This window comes from Podarcis cretensis (assembly GCF_951804945.1).
Source record: "Podarcis cretensis genome assembly, chromosome: 15".
In the NCBI taxonomy this organism is placed as follows: domain Eukaryota; kingdom Metazoa; phylum Chordata; class Lepidosauria; order Squamata; family Lacertidae; genus Podarcis; species Podarcis cretensis.
Window position 1 is genome coordinate 9,517,384 of NC_137185.1, and position 13,868 is coordinate 9,531,251.

Here is a 13,868-nt window from a genome sequence, read left to right on the forward strand (position 1 = left end):
ATGTCTATGTTCATATCAGTAGCCAAAGTGTGTCACCTGTGTGTGAGAGAGAGACTTATTGCCGTCAAGGAGCCCCGGTGATCTTTTGTAAGGAACTCAGCCATCCATTAGTTTTTTCCTCAGTAATCCAGATGCCCAAAGTCAGAACAAAAGTGATGGCGCAGGCAGAAGGATTTGAGTATTATTGAAAACCGAGGCTCTGATTAAAAATGCAGGGATCAACCCTATGGGGAGGGAGAGCCTTTAATCCTGTTTTTCACCCGCCCTCTTCCTGTGCTGAGCCTATAAGAAATATGATGCTGGAGAGCTCACGCTGATAAACATCATGGATTCAATAGTTCTTGCTCCCATTCAGCCGCCAGGAAGATTTTCAAAGAAAAGGACCCTGGATGAATTTATGACCAGTCCTTCAAAATACACACACCCCACAAACACCTTTAAGAATGTAAGAAGAGCCTGCTGGGTTTTGCCAGTGGCCCATCTAGTCCAGCATCTATTTCGCACAGCAGCCAACCAGAAGCCTATTATGGGAAGCTGGCGTTAGTTCTCTACAGCTTGTGATCCCCAGCAACTGATATTCAGAAGCCTTTGACCATAGAGATAGGACACAACCATCACCACCTTATTGTCCTATGCATTTGAGTAATCCTCTTATAAAAGCCACCCAAGTTGGTGGCCATCACTGCCTCCTGTGGGAGCAAATTCCATACTTTATGCTTTGCGTGAATTGTTGTTTTTGTTCAGTCGTTTGGTTGTGTCTGACTCTTCGTGACCCCATGGACCAGAGCACGCCAGGCACTCCTGTCTTCCACTGCCTCCCACAGTTTGGTCAAACTCATGCTTGTAGCTTCAAGAACACTGTCCAACCATCTCGTCCTCTGTCATCCCCTAATCCTTGTGCCCTCCATCTTGCTCAACATCAGGGTCTTTTCCAGGGAGTCTTCTCTTCTCATGAGGTGGCCAAAGTATTGGAGCCTCAGCTTCAGGATCTGTCCTTCCAGTGAACACTCAGGGCTGATTTCCTTCAGAATGGATAGGTTTGATCTTCTTGCAGTCGATGGGACTCTCAAGAGTCTCCTCCAGCACCATAATTCAAAAGCATCAATTCTTTGGCGATCAGCCTTCTTTATGGTCCAGCTCTCACTTCCATACATCACTACTGGGAAAACCATAGCTTTAACTATACGGACCTTTGTCGGCAAGGTGATGTCTGCTTTTTAAGATGCTGTCTAGGTTTGTCATTGCTTTTCTCCCAAGAAGCAGGCGTCTTTTAATTTCGTGACTGCTGTCACCATCTGCAGTGATCATGGAACCCGAGAAATAAGGACTTTCTTTTCTCTGTCCTCCAACGTTCAGCTTCATCGGATGATCATGAAGTCTAGTGTTCTGAAAGAGGAAGAGGAAAAACTTGTCTCTGACCAATTTTTTTGTGCCATACATGAACCGTTGTCGATATCTCATGCCCAAATCTTTCTCCCATTGCAAATTGTGTTAGAATTAATGACAGCCTTTCCTTTGGATGTTTTTCAGGAGGACTACATCCCGTATCCCAGCATTGATGAAGTGAGTATCGCCAGACCTGCTAGTCCATGCATGTTTCTGTGCTAATGTGCGTCTTGCACACGTACTCACTATAAAAGGCCAATCAGATGTGATTCCTGAATAGCAGGGGTTTGGGCTAGTTCTGTGATTCTATGGGGTGGGGGTTCACATGCACTGCCTTGGCTGACCATGCTTCATCAGGGAAATTCAGTGCGGGCCAATGCTAGTGCAATTGCTCTACAAAGAGTCAGCAATCTGCACACCCCTGCAACTCACTGAGTTAGGGACTTCCCCTGCATGCAAAGACAGGCAGATTGAGTGGATGAGACCAACGTTAGGTCCAGTGACCACAAAGGTGTTTTCTGCATGTGCTGCAGAGGGACATCAGGGGCAGGTGGGGCTTGTCAACCTGGGATGGTATAAAAATAATAATAATATTATAATAATTTATTATTTATACCCTGCCCATCTGGCTGGCTTTCCCCAGCCACTCTGGGCGGCTCCCAATAGAATATTAAAAACATGATAAAACATCAAACATTAACAGTGTCCCTAAATAGGGCTGCCTTCAGATGTTTTCTAAAAGCCAGGTAGTTGTTTATTTCGTTGACATCTGATGGGAGGGCATTCCACAGGGTGGGCGCCACTACTGAGAAGGCCCTCTGGTTCCCTGTAACCTCACTTCTAGCAGGGAGGGAACCACCAGAAGGACCTCGGAGCTGGACCTCAGTGTCCGGGCTGAACGATAGAGGTAGAGATGCTCCTTCAGGTATACAGGGCCAAGGCTGTTTAGGGCTTTAAAGGTCAGCACCAACACTTTGAATTGTGCTCAGAAACATACTGGGTATCCAATCTAAGAGAAGGACAACTGCTCCTAAACCTCTGTTGCCTTGCAGGATATCTTGCAGGGAGAAGAAAAGGCTAAGGAGCAAACCCTACACAAACCCAGAGTGGACTTTCTAAGTTGGTTGGATGGCACCTTGCACGCCTACTTCCAGCAACTCTGGTCGCCAAGCTGGTGCCAAACGTATTGCTCTGCTTTCCTTTGGATCACATCAGCGAGGCTGAGCTGGGCGGCAGGGGGTGGGTGTCCTTGTCATCTGGGCAGCCCAGGACCTTCATACACTCTGTCCTGGCTTCCACCCCAGAGAGATCACTGTTGCTCCTGTAAATCAGCAAAAACAACATGGGAGGCAGCCATTACAAGTTACTGGTCTCTGCAGCAACAGCAGGTGCTGTGATTTTCCAGTGGTTTGCCCTCCCCTCCATTGACTCTCGAGACAGATGAATGCCAACATGCCTCTGCAGTGGAGGCAGAACATAGCCATCATGGCTAGTAGCTCTTGAGAGCTTTATCCTCCATGAATTTGTCTAATCCTCTTCTCTAATCCTCCAGAGTTGTCAATCATCATGGCTTGATATACATATGTGGTCAGCTCTGCCTCTGAAACCTGCTTAATCTTTCCCCCAGATTGTAGAAAAAGGCGGCCCCTATCCTGTCATCATCCTGCCGCAGTTTGGGGGATACTGGATCGAAGACCCCGAGAACGTCAGCACACCCACCTCATCGGAGAGCAGCATCTGCGAAGAGGACGAGGAGCAGCTGAGCCCCAGTGCTTATGGCTACAAGCTGGAGTGCAAAGGAGAAGCCAGAGCATATAGGAAACACTTCTTGGGAAAGGTCAGTGGGGAATTGTGAGCGTGGACTTAAGACCCCTTGGGCCACCAGAGGTTTTTAAAGAAAGAGAGAATTCACTACTACTGATGAGTATTGATCATGAATGAGTTTGGTAATAATAATGGATTGAAGTTTAATCGTTAGCTGTTAATTAATTAACAATGACCACACTTTGGCTCGTGATGGCCATGCATAGCCAGCAAAATGCATGTGATGGAGGAGGATGAGGGCATTTGAAGGAGGGTCCATGCATTCGAGTGGAGTGGGGTGGGGCTATATCCCCTTCAGTGCAATCTTCACCTGGTGCCAGAGGTGGGTGGGGCCAGTGGGAAAAGTGGGTGGAGCAAAGAATGCAGATTTTGCACTCATTGTCCAATTGCACAGTAGGGTAGCGTATGGTAGGCTAGGTACTGCACGCGCTCACAGACACATCTCTGTTCTCCATCCATGCGAGGAAAAGGCAATTTTGGAGCTCAAGGACACATTCCAGCCAGGCAAACACATTGTGGGTGTGAAGAAGGACCAGTGAGAGATGTCCAGAGGGCCAGTTAGAGAGGGCTTGGCAGGCCTGAGGTTTCCCACTCATTGTGACCTCTTTGGGACTGCAATACGGGGAGAGGGGAAATGGAGGTATGTTCTGAGTGTTGATTTCCCCCCATCACAATTTTGCATGAGTGCTGGTCATCTATTACGCTGCCCTCAGAGTTGTTGATACAGCTCCTGTAGCTTATAGTGGCAAGTGGCATGGATCAAATATTGAGACCTACGAGTGAAGTGTAAATAATTGCTTTTTGGTTTCCCAGAGGAGGGCAAGTTTGTGAGATGTTCTTAAGATAGCAATGAGTCAGCCGTGATTCCTTCTAGGCGTCAGGACCCAACACTGAGGGAACAGTCGGGGCGAGATCAAAACCCTTGCTTTCCCCTGGGCTTCTTCCTCACACTGTTAACACTTCCCTTCTATTTTTAGGATCATTTAAATTTTTACTGCACAGCTAGCAGCCTGGGAAATTTGATCCTTTCTATTAAATGCGAAGAGGCAGACGGAATTGAATACCTAAGAATTATACTCAGGTACAGTAAGCGGAAAAGGGATCAGTGTCTCAAGCAAACCAATTTCCAAAATTTTGTTTCATGAACTTCTTGAGTCATTTCTGCTACATCTCATATGCTAATAGCAAACATACATTCCTGTTCCTTTCGTTATTTGTGGGACATGGCATTGGGCTCTAACATACTTCCACTTGTCCCGTGTCTTTAGTGCTGACACGGGTAGCGCTGTGGTCTAGACCACTGAGCCTCCTGGGCTTGCTGATCAGAAGGTTGGTGGTTCGAATCCTCACGATGGGGTGAGCTCCAGTTCCCCAGTCCCAGCTCCTGCCAACCTAGCAGTTCGAAAGCACGCCAGTGCAAGTAGATAAATAGGTACCTCTGTGGTGAGAGGGTAAACAATGTTTCTGTGTGCTCTGACTTCCATCACAGTGTTCCATTGAACCAGAAGAGGTTTAGTTATGCTGGCCACATGACCCAGAAAGCTGTCTTTGGACAAACACCGGCTCCCTCGGCCTGAAAGTGAGAAAACATGAATTCCACGGAAAACCCAGCTGATGTTTGCTCCAATCTAAGAGTGCATTTTTTTTCCAAAAAAAAGCAGCGGAGCAAATAGAAGTCTGAATGATCCCATTGTTCTATATCATCCTGCATACTAATGTTAGGGGATAAATTAAGGGCTTATCCTTCCTCCACAAACAGCCCAGTGAGCAGTGAGCATGCTCAGCAGTGGCTTAGGATTGCTGACGGGGAGCCAACATTTTTTGGGTAGGAGGGGATGTAATGTATAAGAGGCTGGCTGGAACACTGAAGAGCATCGCTCTGCACTGTGTCATTTTGCTGCAGGTCGTACTTGTTCTTTCCATACCTTCTATAGTCTTAGTTCCGGGCAGATTTTTCTATGGAAAATGAGCAAAGCTTTGTGTGTGTGGAACTGTCTATTGCCCAAGTATTTGTACAATTCTGGTTGTGCAACCTCAGAATGGAAACTTTTAAGCTAAGAATGGGCAAATCTACCCATTTCACTCCCTCGGGTGTTTTATTTTTTATGCTTCCAGTCTTAAATTCAGTCCTCCACATTTTCACATCCGCTTGCATTTTATGTATATGTAAAAAAAAATCCTCATGGAAATTCATCAGTGAGAATTTCTCCAGATATACACAAAGCAAGTTCCCCTAATATAATGCCTTTTAGTATGTTATCTTCACTAATATGTACATTGCTGCACACTTATTAATGTTTGTGTGTGCATTTTTGTGCACTCTGTTTTGTTTGGAGAACTCCGCTGCAAAATTCGCATTTTGGTTCACACCTTGTTTCAGATAGATTTTCCTTTAAACTGATAGATTTTCCTTTAAACTGAAACTGAATCAAATCCCCACCTCTACATCCTGGCCTGTGAATATTCTGTCTGGAGGCTGGGCTCTGTAGGGCCCCAGCTTGATCCAATGTGCCTCTTTTTACATTTTTATTCATTTTTTTGCCATGTCTGTCCCCCACTCCCACTTCCTTTTCTATACTAGAAGATGCAACCCTAAACGCAACCCAGGAATCTAATATAAAGGAACAGAAAGGGGCACAATTACAGATTTTTGTATTCTTGATTAAGTGCAAATGATAAGGTCTGTTGGGCAGCCAGCTTCTTGCCTTTTCTCATTGGCTCCTCCAATCCTAATCATCAACTGCTAATATTGCAAAGGGCTGTTCACTCATCTGAGCACTCTAAAGGATCATAACCTCTAGTTGCTATTTGTGGACTGATGGACTGAGGAAGAAGAGGATCATTTTAGCTCCCTCAAATATTTCAGTGTGGGGGTCGAAGCCCCCACAAACACGAGGAATTGGCTCCTAAAGATCCTCGGTTTCCCCCAGCACCAAGATTGCGTGGTCAATCTCCTCTTGAGTCGGGAACCTTTGCTGTGTGAGAGGAAGGAAATGGTGATAACCCAGAAAGCCAGGCTAAGAACCTATACTGCTATAGATCTCCCTCCCCCGCCGCCGCCACACACTTTGAATTTTGAGTCTGTTCTTTCAAGATTACTTTGGTAACGAACGTCATTTTGCTTGATCTGCAGCCAGCCCCTAGGAAACCAGATGTAAAAAAAATATAAAATAAAAATCCCTGCAAGAATATTGGAAAATATTAATCATATTTAGCACCGTTCCTTCTCAAAACCAAGGAAAACAAGCTCCTATTTGACTTATCCTCTTATTTCCTAGGCAAACCCATGAATTTTTAAAAAGATCAGGAGACTAAACAACTGCCAACAGTCCCCTCCCCCTGCACAAATGTTCAGTGAAGTTTCATTTCCAGACATCTGGTATAGCTTTGCATTGTGAATTTTGCAGATATTGTGTGTGTGTTACTGTTTTAAGCCCAGAGGCATCTGTACACCATCACAGCTTATTTCCGACTTATGCCATTTCTCCCTCTCTCTTTGCTTTCCATAGGTCCAAAGCAAAAACGCTGCATGAAAGAATCCCCTTAGCTGGACTTAGCAAACTACCAAGCATCCCACAGATTGCAAAGGTGGGTTGCTTTGAAATGATATTGAGGGTGGTGGTGATTATTACTGGCACCCTGCCCATCTGACTGGGTTGCCCCAGACACTCTGGGTAGCTTGCTACAGAAAATAAAAAAGCAAAGCAAAACAAAACCTCAAACATCCCAATACAGTGCTATCTTCAGATAATAATAATAATAATAATAATAATAATAATAATAATTTATTATTTATACCCCACCCATCTGGCTGAATTTCCCCAGGCACTCTGGGTGGCTCCCAATCAAGTGTTAATAAAGCATTAAATATTAAAACTTCCCTAAACAGGGCTGCCTTCAGATGTCTTTTAAAAATAGGATAGCTGCTTATTTCCTTGACATCTGTTGGGAGGGCGTTCCACAGGGTGGGCGCCACTACCGAGAAGGCCCTCTGCCTGGTTCCCTGTAACCTCACTTCTCGCAATGAGGGAACCGACAGAAGGCCCTCAGTGGTGGATCTCAGTATCTGGGCTGAAGGATGGAGGTGGAGTCGCTCCTTCAGGTATACAGGACTGAGGCCATTTAGGGCTTTAAAGGTCAGCACCAACACTTTGAATTGTTCTCGGAAACATACTGGGAGACAATGCAGATCTCTCAGGACCGGTGTTTCATGGTCCCGGTGGCCACTCCCTGTCACCAGTCTAGCTGCCGCATTCTGGATTAATTGCAGTTTCTGGGTCACCTTCAAAGGTAGCCCCACAAAGAGCGCATTGCAGTAGTCCAAGTGAGAGATAACCGGAGCATACACCACCCTGACGAGACAATCCGCGGGCAGGTAGAGTCTCAGCCTGCGTATCAGATGGAGCTAGTAGACAGCCACCCTGCGCCTCCATGGACAGCTGTGAGTCCAAAATGACTCCCAGGCTGCACACCTGGTCCTTCAGGGGCACAGTTACCCCATTCAGTACCAGGGATTCCCCCACACCCGCCCGCCCCCTGTCCCCCCAAAACAGTACTTCTGTCTTGTCAGGATTCAACTGGGAAGTTGTATAATTATTTGCCTCTTTGTAATGTTTCTCGCTTTGACCCCTGATGGGAGGGCATTTCACAGGGAGGGCATAACTACCGAGAGGGCCTCCTGCCCAGTTGCCTGTAACCTCAACTTCTCACCAGAAGGGCACCATGTTGGAGACCCCTAGCCAATGCACTCTTCCTCTCCTTCAAAACAATGCAAAACCCAATGCCTCTTTCAAGTTGCCTTCAACTATCTGAAAGAAACATTTACTCATTGGTGCCTTTGCTGACAATCACTTCTCTTCCCTATCTGGGCAGGCTTTCTGCGATGATGTGACCGGATTGAAGTTTAACCCTGTGCTCTACCCCAAGGTGAGATGAAGGATGTGCCAAGCAAGGACTCGAGAGGGCCTGTTTCAGAACTGGTGTGCTCAGTGCTTGTGTGCATGTGAAAATGGGAGTTCAGAAATATGCAGCCTTCCTGATCATAGGTTTCCACGATCCTTCAGATTGGAAGAGGAGATTCCCTGTAGCTAGGAATAGGGAGCTTGCAGTCATCTAAATGTTGCTAGACTACAACTCCCAGCATCCTTGCTGGCTGGGGCTGATGGGAGTTGGAGTCCAACAATGCATCTCAGTGGGGTTCACATTTGCTCCCCATTAATAGGCAGGGAAGTTATATGCTAAGGGAGCACTTTGGCCATTTGAAAGGAGCAAATTGTGAGAAACGGGATGCTGGACTAGAGTGATCCTCCAGGGCTCTGTTGTTTTTAACCATGGGTGGGGGTGGGGGGTGGTGGAGATCTTTTTGGCTCCATGGAACAGATTCTGATCAAGTTTGACTTTGAAGACCAAATGTGACAGGTGAGAGAGGCTGCCGTCCTGTCAATTGCCTGCCATTACAATGGTGTCAAGTGCAAGGTGCTTTGAAGTCCCAAAGTTGAGACTTCAAAGCAACTTAGAAGGTGTTGCTAAAAAGAAGTCCCCACTTTCTTTTTTGCAGAGGTCTCTACACACACCCTTTCCTGAACTATGAAGAGGCTTGCATGGAATCCTGACAAACTGAGCAGGATTTAACCCCTACTTATCAACTGATGAGGGACGCGGGTGGCGCTGTGGGTAAAACCTCAGCGCCTAGGACTTGCCGATCGCATGGTCAGCGGTTCGAATCCCCGCGGCGGGGTGCGCTCCCGCCGTTCGGTCCCAGCGCCTGCCAACCTAGCAGTTCGAAAGCACCCCCGGGTGCAAGTAGATAAATAGGGACCGCTTACCAGCGGGAAGGTAAACGGCGTTCCGTGTGCTGCGCTGGCTCGCCAGATGCAGCTTGTCACGCTGGCCACGTGACCCAGAAGTGTCTGCGGACAGCGCTGGCTCCCGGCCTATAGAGTGAGATGAGCGCACAACCCTAGAGTCTGGCAAGACTGGCCCGTACGGGCAGGGGTACCTTTACCTTTATCAACTGATGAGTGGAGTTTAAATTCTGCTGCGTGTGCAGCCAGAATGACCAGAATTTACTCCCTCCACACACACTCATCTCTTTAATCCTGCTGCTTTGGCTGTGTGTTCTTCCTTCCTTTTGGGAACAGATGTGCACAACCAGAATTTCACCCCGACATCAAAAATGGGCGGGTGGTTTGGGGAAGATGTTCTTGTGGGCCAAATTAAGCCCCTTTGGTGTGCCATGTTTGGCCAGCTGATGGGAGGTTTCCCACCCCTGCTCTTAACCATGATTGTTAGGAGTAAAACCTCCATATTCAGAGGCACTCTACCTCAAAGTACCAGCGGCAGAGGACATACAGCTATGCAGCCAGTCTTTGCTGCCATTCCTTTCTTGCACACTTTGGAGCAGAGCTTTTGTCTCACCCAGTCTGGTGTCCTTTCCAGTCTTTGCTTAAAAACCTCTCATGGAAAGTGGTGGACTTCTCCTTAATTGGAATGTTAGTTGGGGGCTGAGTGACCAGCTATTGGGGGGGGGGTGCCATAACAGGGGATTGCCTCCATTGGCAGGCGTTGAGCTAGGTGTCCTTTGAGGTCCCTTCCACCTCTAATGGTTGCATCCGAAGCAAACATTCCACCAGGATTTCAGCTTATGGCACAGAATATTTCCCCCCTCTGCCTCCCCCGCCCCAAATTAACCTGGTCTAGGGGTTTTGCCAACTCTCTGGAACAGATCTGGGGAGGGCATGGTCCTATTGCACAAGCTGAAATCCTTCTTCTGGTGGGACACATTGGTTGAATACCACCGTACAATTCTATCCCATAACGTTATTCTTCCGCCCACACAACACTGCACATCAACAAATTTTAATTTAGCAGTGGAATTGTTAGTGGGGTTATCAAAACACAGTGGAAGACAGAGTAGTTTTCTTAATTCTGATACCATGCTCTTGCCTGCTCAAAAACAACATCGGATTCTTTTTTATATAACACCTCTTTATTATTTTTCAACAATTTGCAATGTGCACTTCAGAATTGTCATGGGGGGGGGGCAGCAGTTGAGTTTGCATCCCCTGGGCCCTCGAATAAGCTTTGCAATTATACACAAGTAGGGTTGCATTTCATTTTCCAGCTTGTTTTCTGACCTCAATTTCAAAACAAGAGGGGGAGAATTTGAACCAAATAAACTCTCAGCAGGTTGGAGATTGTTGCTCAGAAGGGAGCCCAAGGGATCCCTTGGATGGGGGTGGGAACAAAGCTGAAATGCAAAGGCGTATTTTGACTCAGTGCAGGTGCTTCAAAGAGGCTGTTGGATATTTTCAGAAGGACACAAGAGTCAAAGCAAGCCTTTGGCATGGGGCAGGTAGAGCTGGCTCCTTCACACAAATAGAAAATAGTTTCTGGCTGTTCCCATGGCTTCTGATTTCTCCCAAGGAATAATAATAATAATAATAATAATAATAATAATAGTTTATTTATACCCCGCCCATTTGGCTGTTTCCCCAGCCACTCTGGGCAGCTCCCAATCAAGTGTTAAAAACAATACAGCATTAAATATTAAAAACTTCCCTAAACAGGGCTGCCTTCAGATGTTTTTAAAAATAGGATAGCTGCTTATTTCCTTGACATCTGAAGGGAGGGCGTTCCACAGGGTGGGCGCCACTACCGAGAAGACCCTCTGCCTGGTTCCCTTTAACTTCACTTCTCGCAGCAAGGGAACCACCAGAAGACCCTCGGCACTGGACCTCATTGTCCAGGTAGAACGACGGGGGTGGAGACGTTCCTTCAGATACAGTGGTACCTTGGGTTACATACGCTTCAGGTTACATACACTTCAGGTTACAGACTCTGCTAACCCAGAAATAGTACCTCGGGTTAAGAACTTTGCTTCAGATTGATAACAGAAATCGTGCAGCGGCAGCGCGGCAGCAGCAGGAGGCCCCATTAGCTAAAGTGGTGCTTCAGGTTAAGAACAGTTTCAGGTTAAGAACGGACCTCCAGAACGAATTAAGTACCTAACCTGAGGTACTACTGTATACTGGACCAAGGCCGTTTAGGGCTTTAAAGGTCAGCACCGACACTTTGAATTGTGCTCAGAAACGTACTAGGAGCCAATGCAGATCTCTCAAGACTGGTGTTATATGGTCCCGGCGGCCACTCCCAGTCACCAGTCTAGCTGCCGCATTCTGGATTAATTGCAGTTTCCAGGTCACCTTCAAAGGTAGCCCCACGTACAGCGCATTGCAGTAGTCCAAGTGAGAGATAACTAGAGCATGCACCACTCTGGCGAGACAGTCCGCGGGCAGGTAGGGTCTCAGCCTGCATACCAGATGGAGCTGGTAGATAGCCGCCCTGGACACAGAAGGGCAGCCAGGATGGGAGTGTGTCTGAAAGCCATACCATATGAGGAATGGCTTAGATGGGGGAAAGTGAAGGATGGAGGATTCAGGAGAGACAAAAGAAGGTACCGTATTTTTCGCTCTATAAGGCACACCAGACCACAAGACGCACCTAGTTTTTGGAGGAGGAAAACAAGAAAAAAAATATTCTGAATCTCAGAAGTCGGAACAGCAAGAGGGATCGCTACACAGTGAAAGCAGCAATCCCTCTTGTTGTTCTGGCTTCTGGGATAGCTGCGCAGCCTGCATTCGCTCCATAAGACGCACATACATTTCCCTTTACTTTTTAGAAGGGAAAAAGTGAGTCTTATAGAGCAAAAAATACGGTACTTCTTTACTCAGCGCCCAGTTAAACTGTGGAACTCACTCCCACAGGAGGCAAGGATGGAAAGAGAATTGAACAAATTTATGGAGGGGCAGGCTGTAGATGCCTATTAGCCACGATAGCTATCCTCTGCCTCCACATCTGTAGGCAGCAATGCTTCTGAATACCAGTTGCTGGAAACGATAGGAGAGGAGCGTGCTCTCGCACTTGGGTCCTGCTTGCTGGTTTCCCACAGGCTACTGTCAAAGCAGGATGTTGGACTACTAGATGGACCATTGGTTAGATCTTATGTTCTTAACTTCTGTAGCACTGCAGGCTTCAAAGCCCTGTTTTCATAGAAGATATCGGAAATCAAACCCGGGACATTCTGCAGGCAAAACATGCACCGAGCTGTGCCATTTATATCTACCTATCTCATAAGCCGCTATGAAATCGACTCTCCCTCAAGTACTTCTGATGGTTCTGTTTGGGAACAGAATGTCATATATTTATTGGTTTTCATATATACATAATTAAATAACGACCTGTCTCCTATTTCAGGCATCTCAGATGATCGTCTCCTATGATGAGCACGAGGTCAACAACACGTTCAAATTTGGGGTGATTTACCAGAAGCTTAGGCAGGTGAGTGACAATGCTGTTGTGCCAGCAGTCATTTTATTCCGGTTCAAGGAATAATGGTGACATTTGCATTCATAAGATGCCATTTTAGAATGTTCAGAGCTGTAGATTCCCAGCTGATAAATTTCTGGCTTTAAAATAAGGCAGAAATTTCTTGTATGTATGTCTGTTTTTCATAAATGTATTTATTTTAAATTAATAAAGATATATTAAAAAATAAAATAAAATAAAGTAAGGCATGTAGTGGGGGGAATTAAATGTTTCCTATGCTTATAGGGGGGTTGCTTTTAAGTGTCTTCAGAGCTGTTTCTAATAGGGATATTTATTTGATTATTTTTTTTAAAAAAAATACATGTTTATTGTGTGTGTTTTCATAGAATTATGGAATTGTAGAGTTGGAAGGGACCAGTATTTTTCAAACTTGGGTCTCCAGCTGTTTTTGGACTACAATTCCCATCATCCCTAGCTAGTCAGGGATAATAATAATAATAATAATAATAATAATAATAATAATAATAATAATAATTTATTTATACCCCGCCCATCTGGCTGGGTTTCCCCAGCCACTCTGAGCAGCTTCCAACTGAATATTAGAAACAATACAGCACCAGACATTAAAAACTTCCCTAAACAGGGCCGCCTTCAGTTGTCTTTTAAAAGTAAAATAGTTGTTTATTGCCTTGACATCTGCTGGGAGGGCGTTCCACAGGGCAGGTGCCCTCTGCCTGGTTCCCTGCAACCTCACTTCTCACAGCGAGGGAACCGCCAGAAGGCCCTCGGTGCTGGACCTCAATGTCTGGGCTGAATGATGGGGATGTTCCTTCAGGTATGTAGGACTGAGGAACTGTAGTCCAAAAACAGCTAGAGATGCAAGTCTGGGAAATGCTGATCTAGTGCAACCCATTACAATGCAGGAATATGCAGCTGCCCCATATTGGGGATCAAACCTGCAACCTTGGTGTTGTCAGCGCTATGCTCTAACCAATTGAGTTCCACACAGCTAAGCTGTGTAATAGTTGCATCTGTTTTAGTTTGTGCTGTGAGCTGCCTTCAGGTCCTGCACTGGGAGAAGAGTGGAATATAAATGAACAAATAAGAACCCTGGAAGGTATTTTGCTACAAATATCCCCATACTGCAGACTGGAGGCTGAGAAAGAGGCATGCTTGCCAACGGGGGTGTCTATAGCAGTGATAAGATTCGGACCAAAAAACTTCCTATTAGATAGCACTTTCCTTTATCTGCTGTGCCACACCTGCTCTGGATTCCAGGAACGTGCTGCATTTCTAGGTACTGAGAGAGGGTGACCAAGATGATCAAGGGC

General features: G+C 46.2%; 1 protein-coding gene across 12 annotated transcripts in view; it reads left to right on the forward strand.

The window, feature by feature from the left end:
• Window positions 1–13,868, forward strand: part of RAP1GAP2 (RAP1 GTPase activating protein 2) — a 194,404-nt gene that overhangs the window by 156,001 nt on the left and 24,535 nt on the right. For all 12 annotated transcript variants that reach the window (XM_079955552.1, XM_079955559.1, XM_079955553.1 and 9 more), the window contains 6 exons: window positions 1,531–1,563; window positions 3,014–3,223; window positions 4,188–4,291; window positions 6,720–6,798; window positions 8,083–8,136; window positions 12,466–12,549. In XM_079955552.1, coding sequence (XP_079811678.1) covers window positions 1,531–1,563; window positions 3,014–3,223; window positions 4,188–4,291; window positions 6,720–6,798; window positions 8,083–8,136; window positions 12,466–12,549 — 564 coding nt within the window. The remainder of the gene's footprint in view (window positions 1–1,530; window positions 1,564–3,013; window positions 3,224–4,187; window positions 4,292–6,719; window positions 6,799–8,082; window positions 8,137–12,465; window positions 12,550–13,868) is intronic.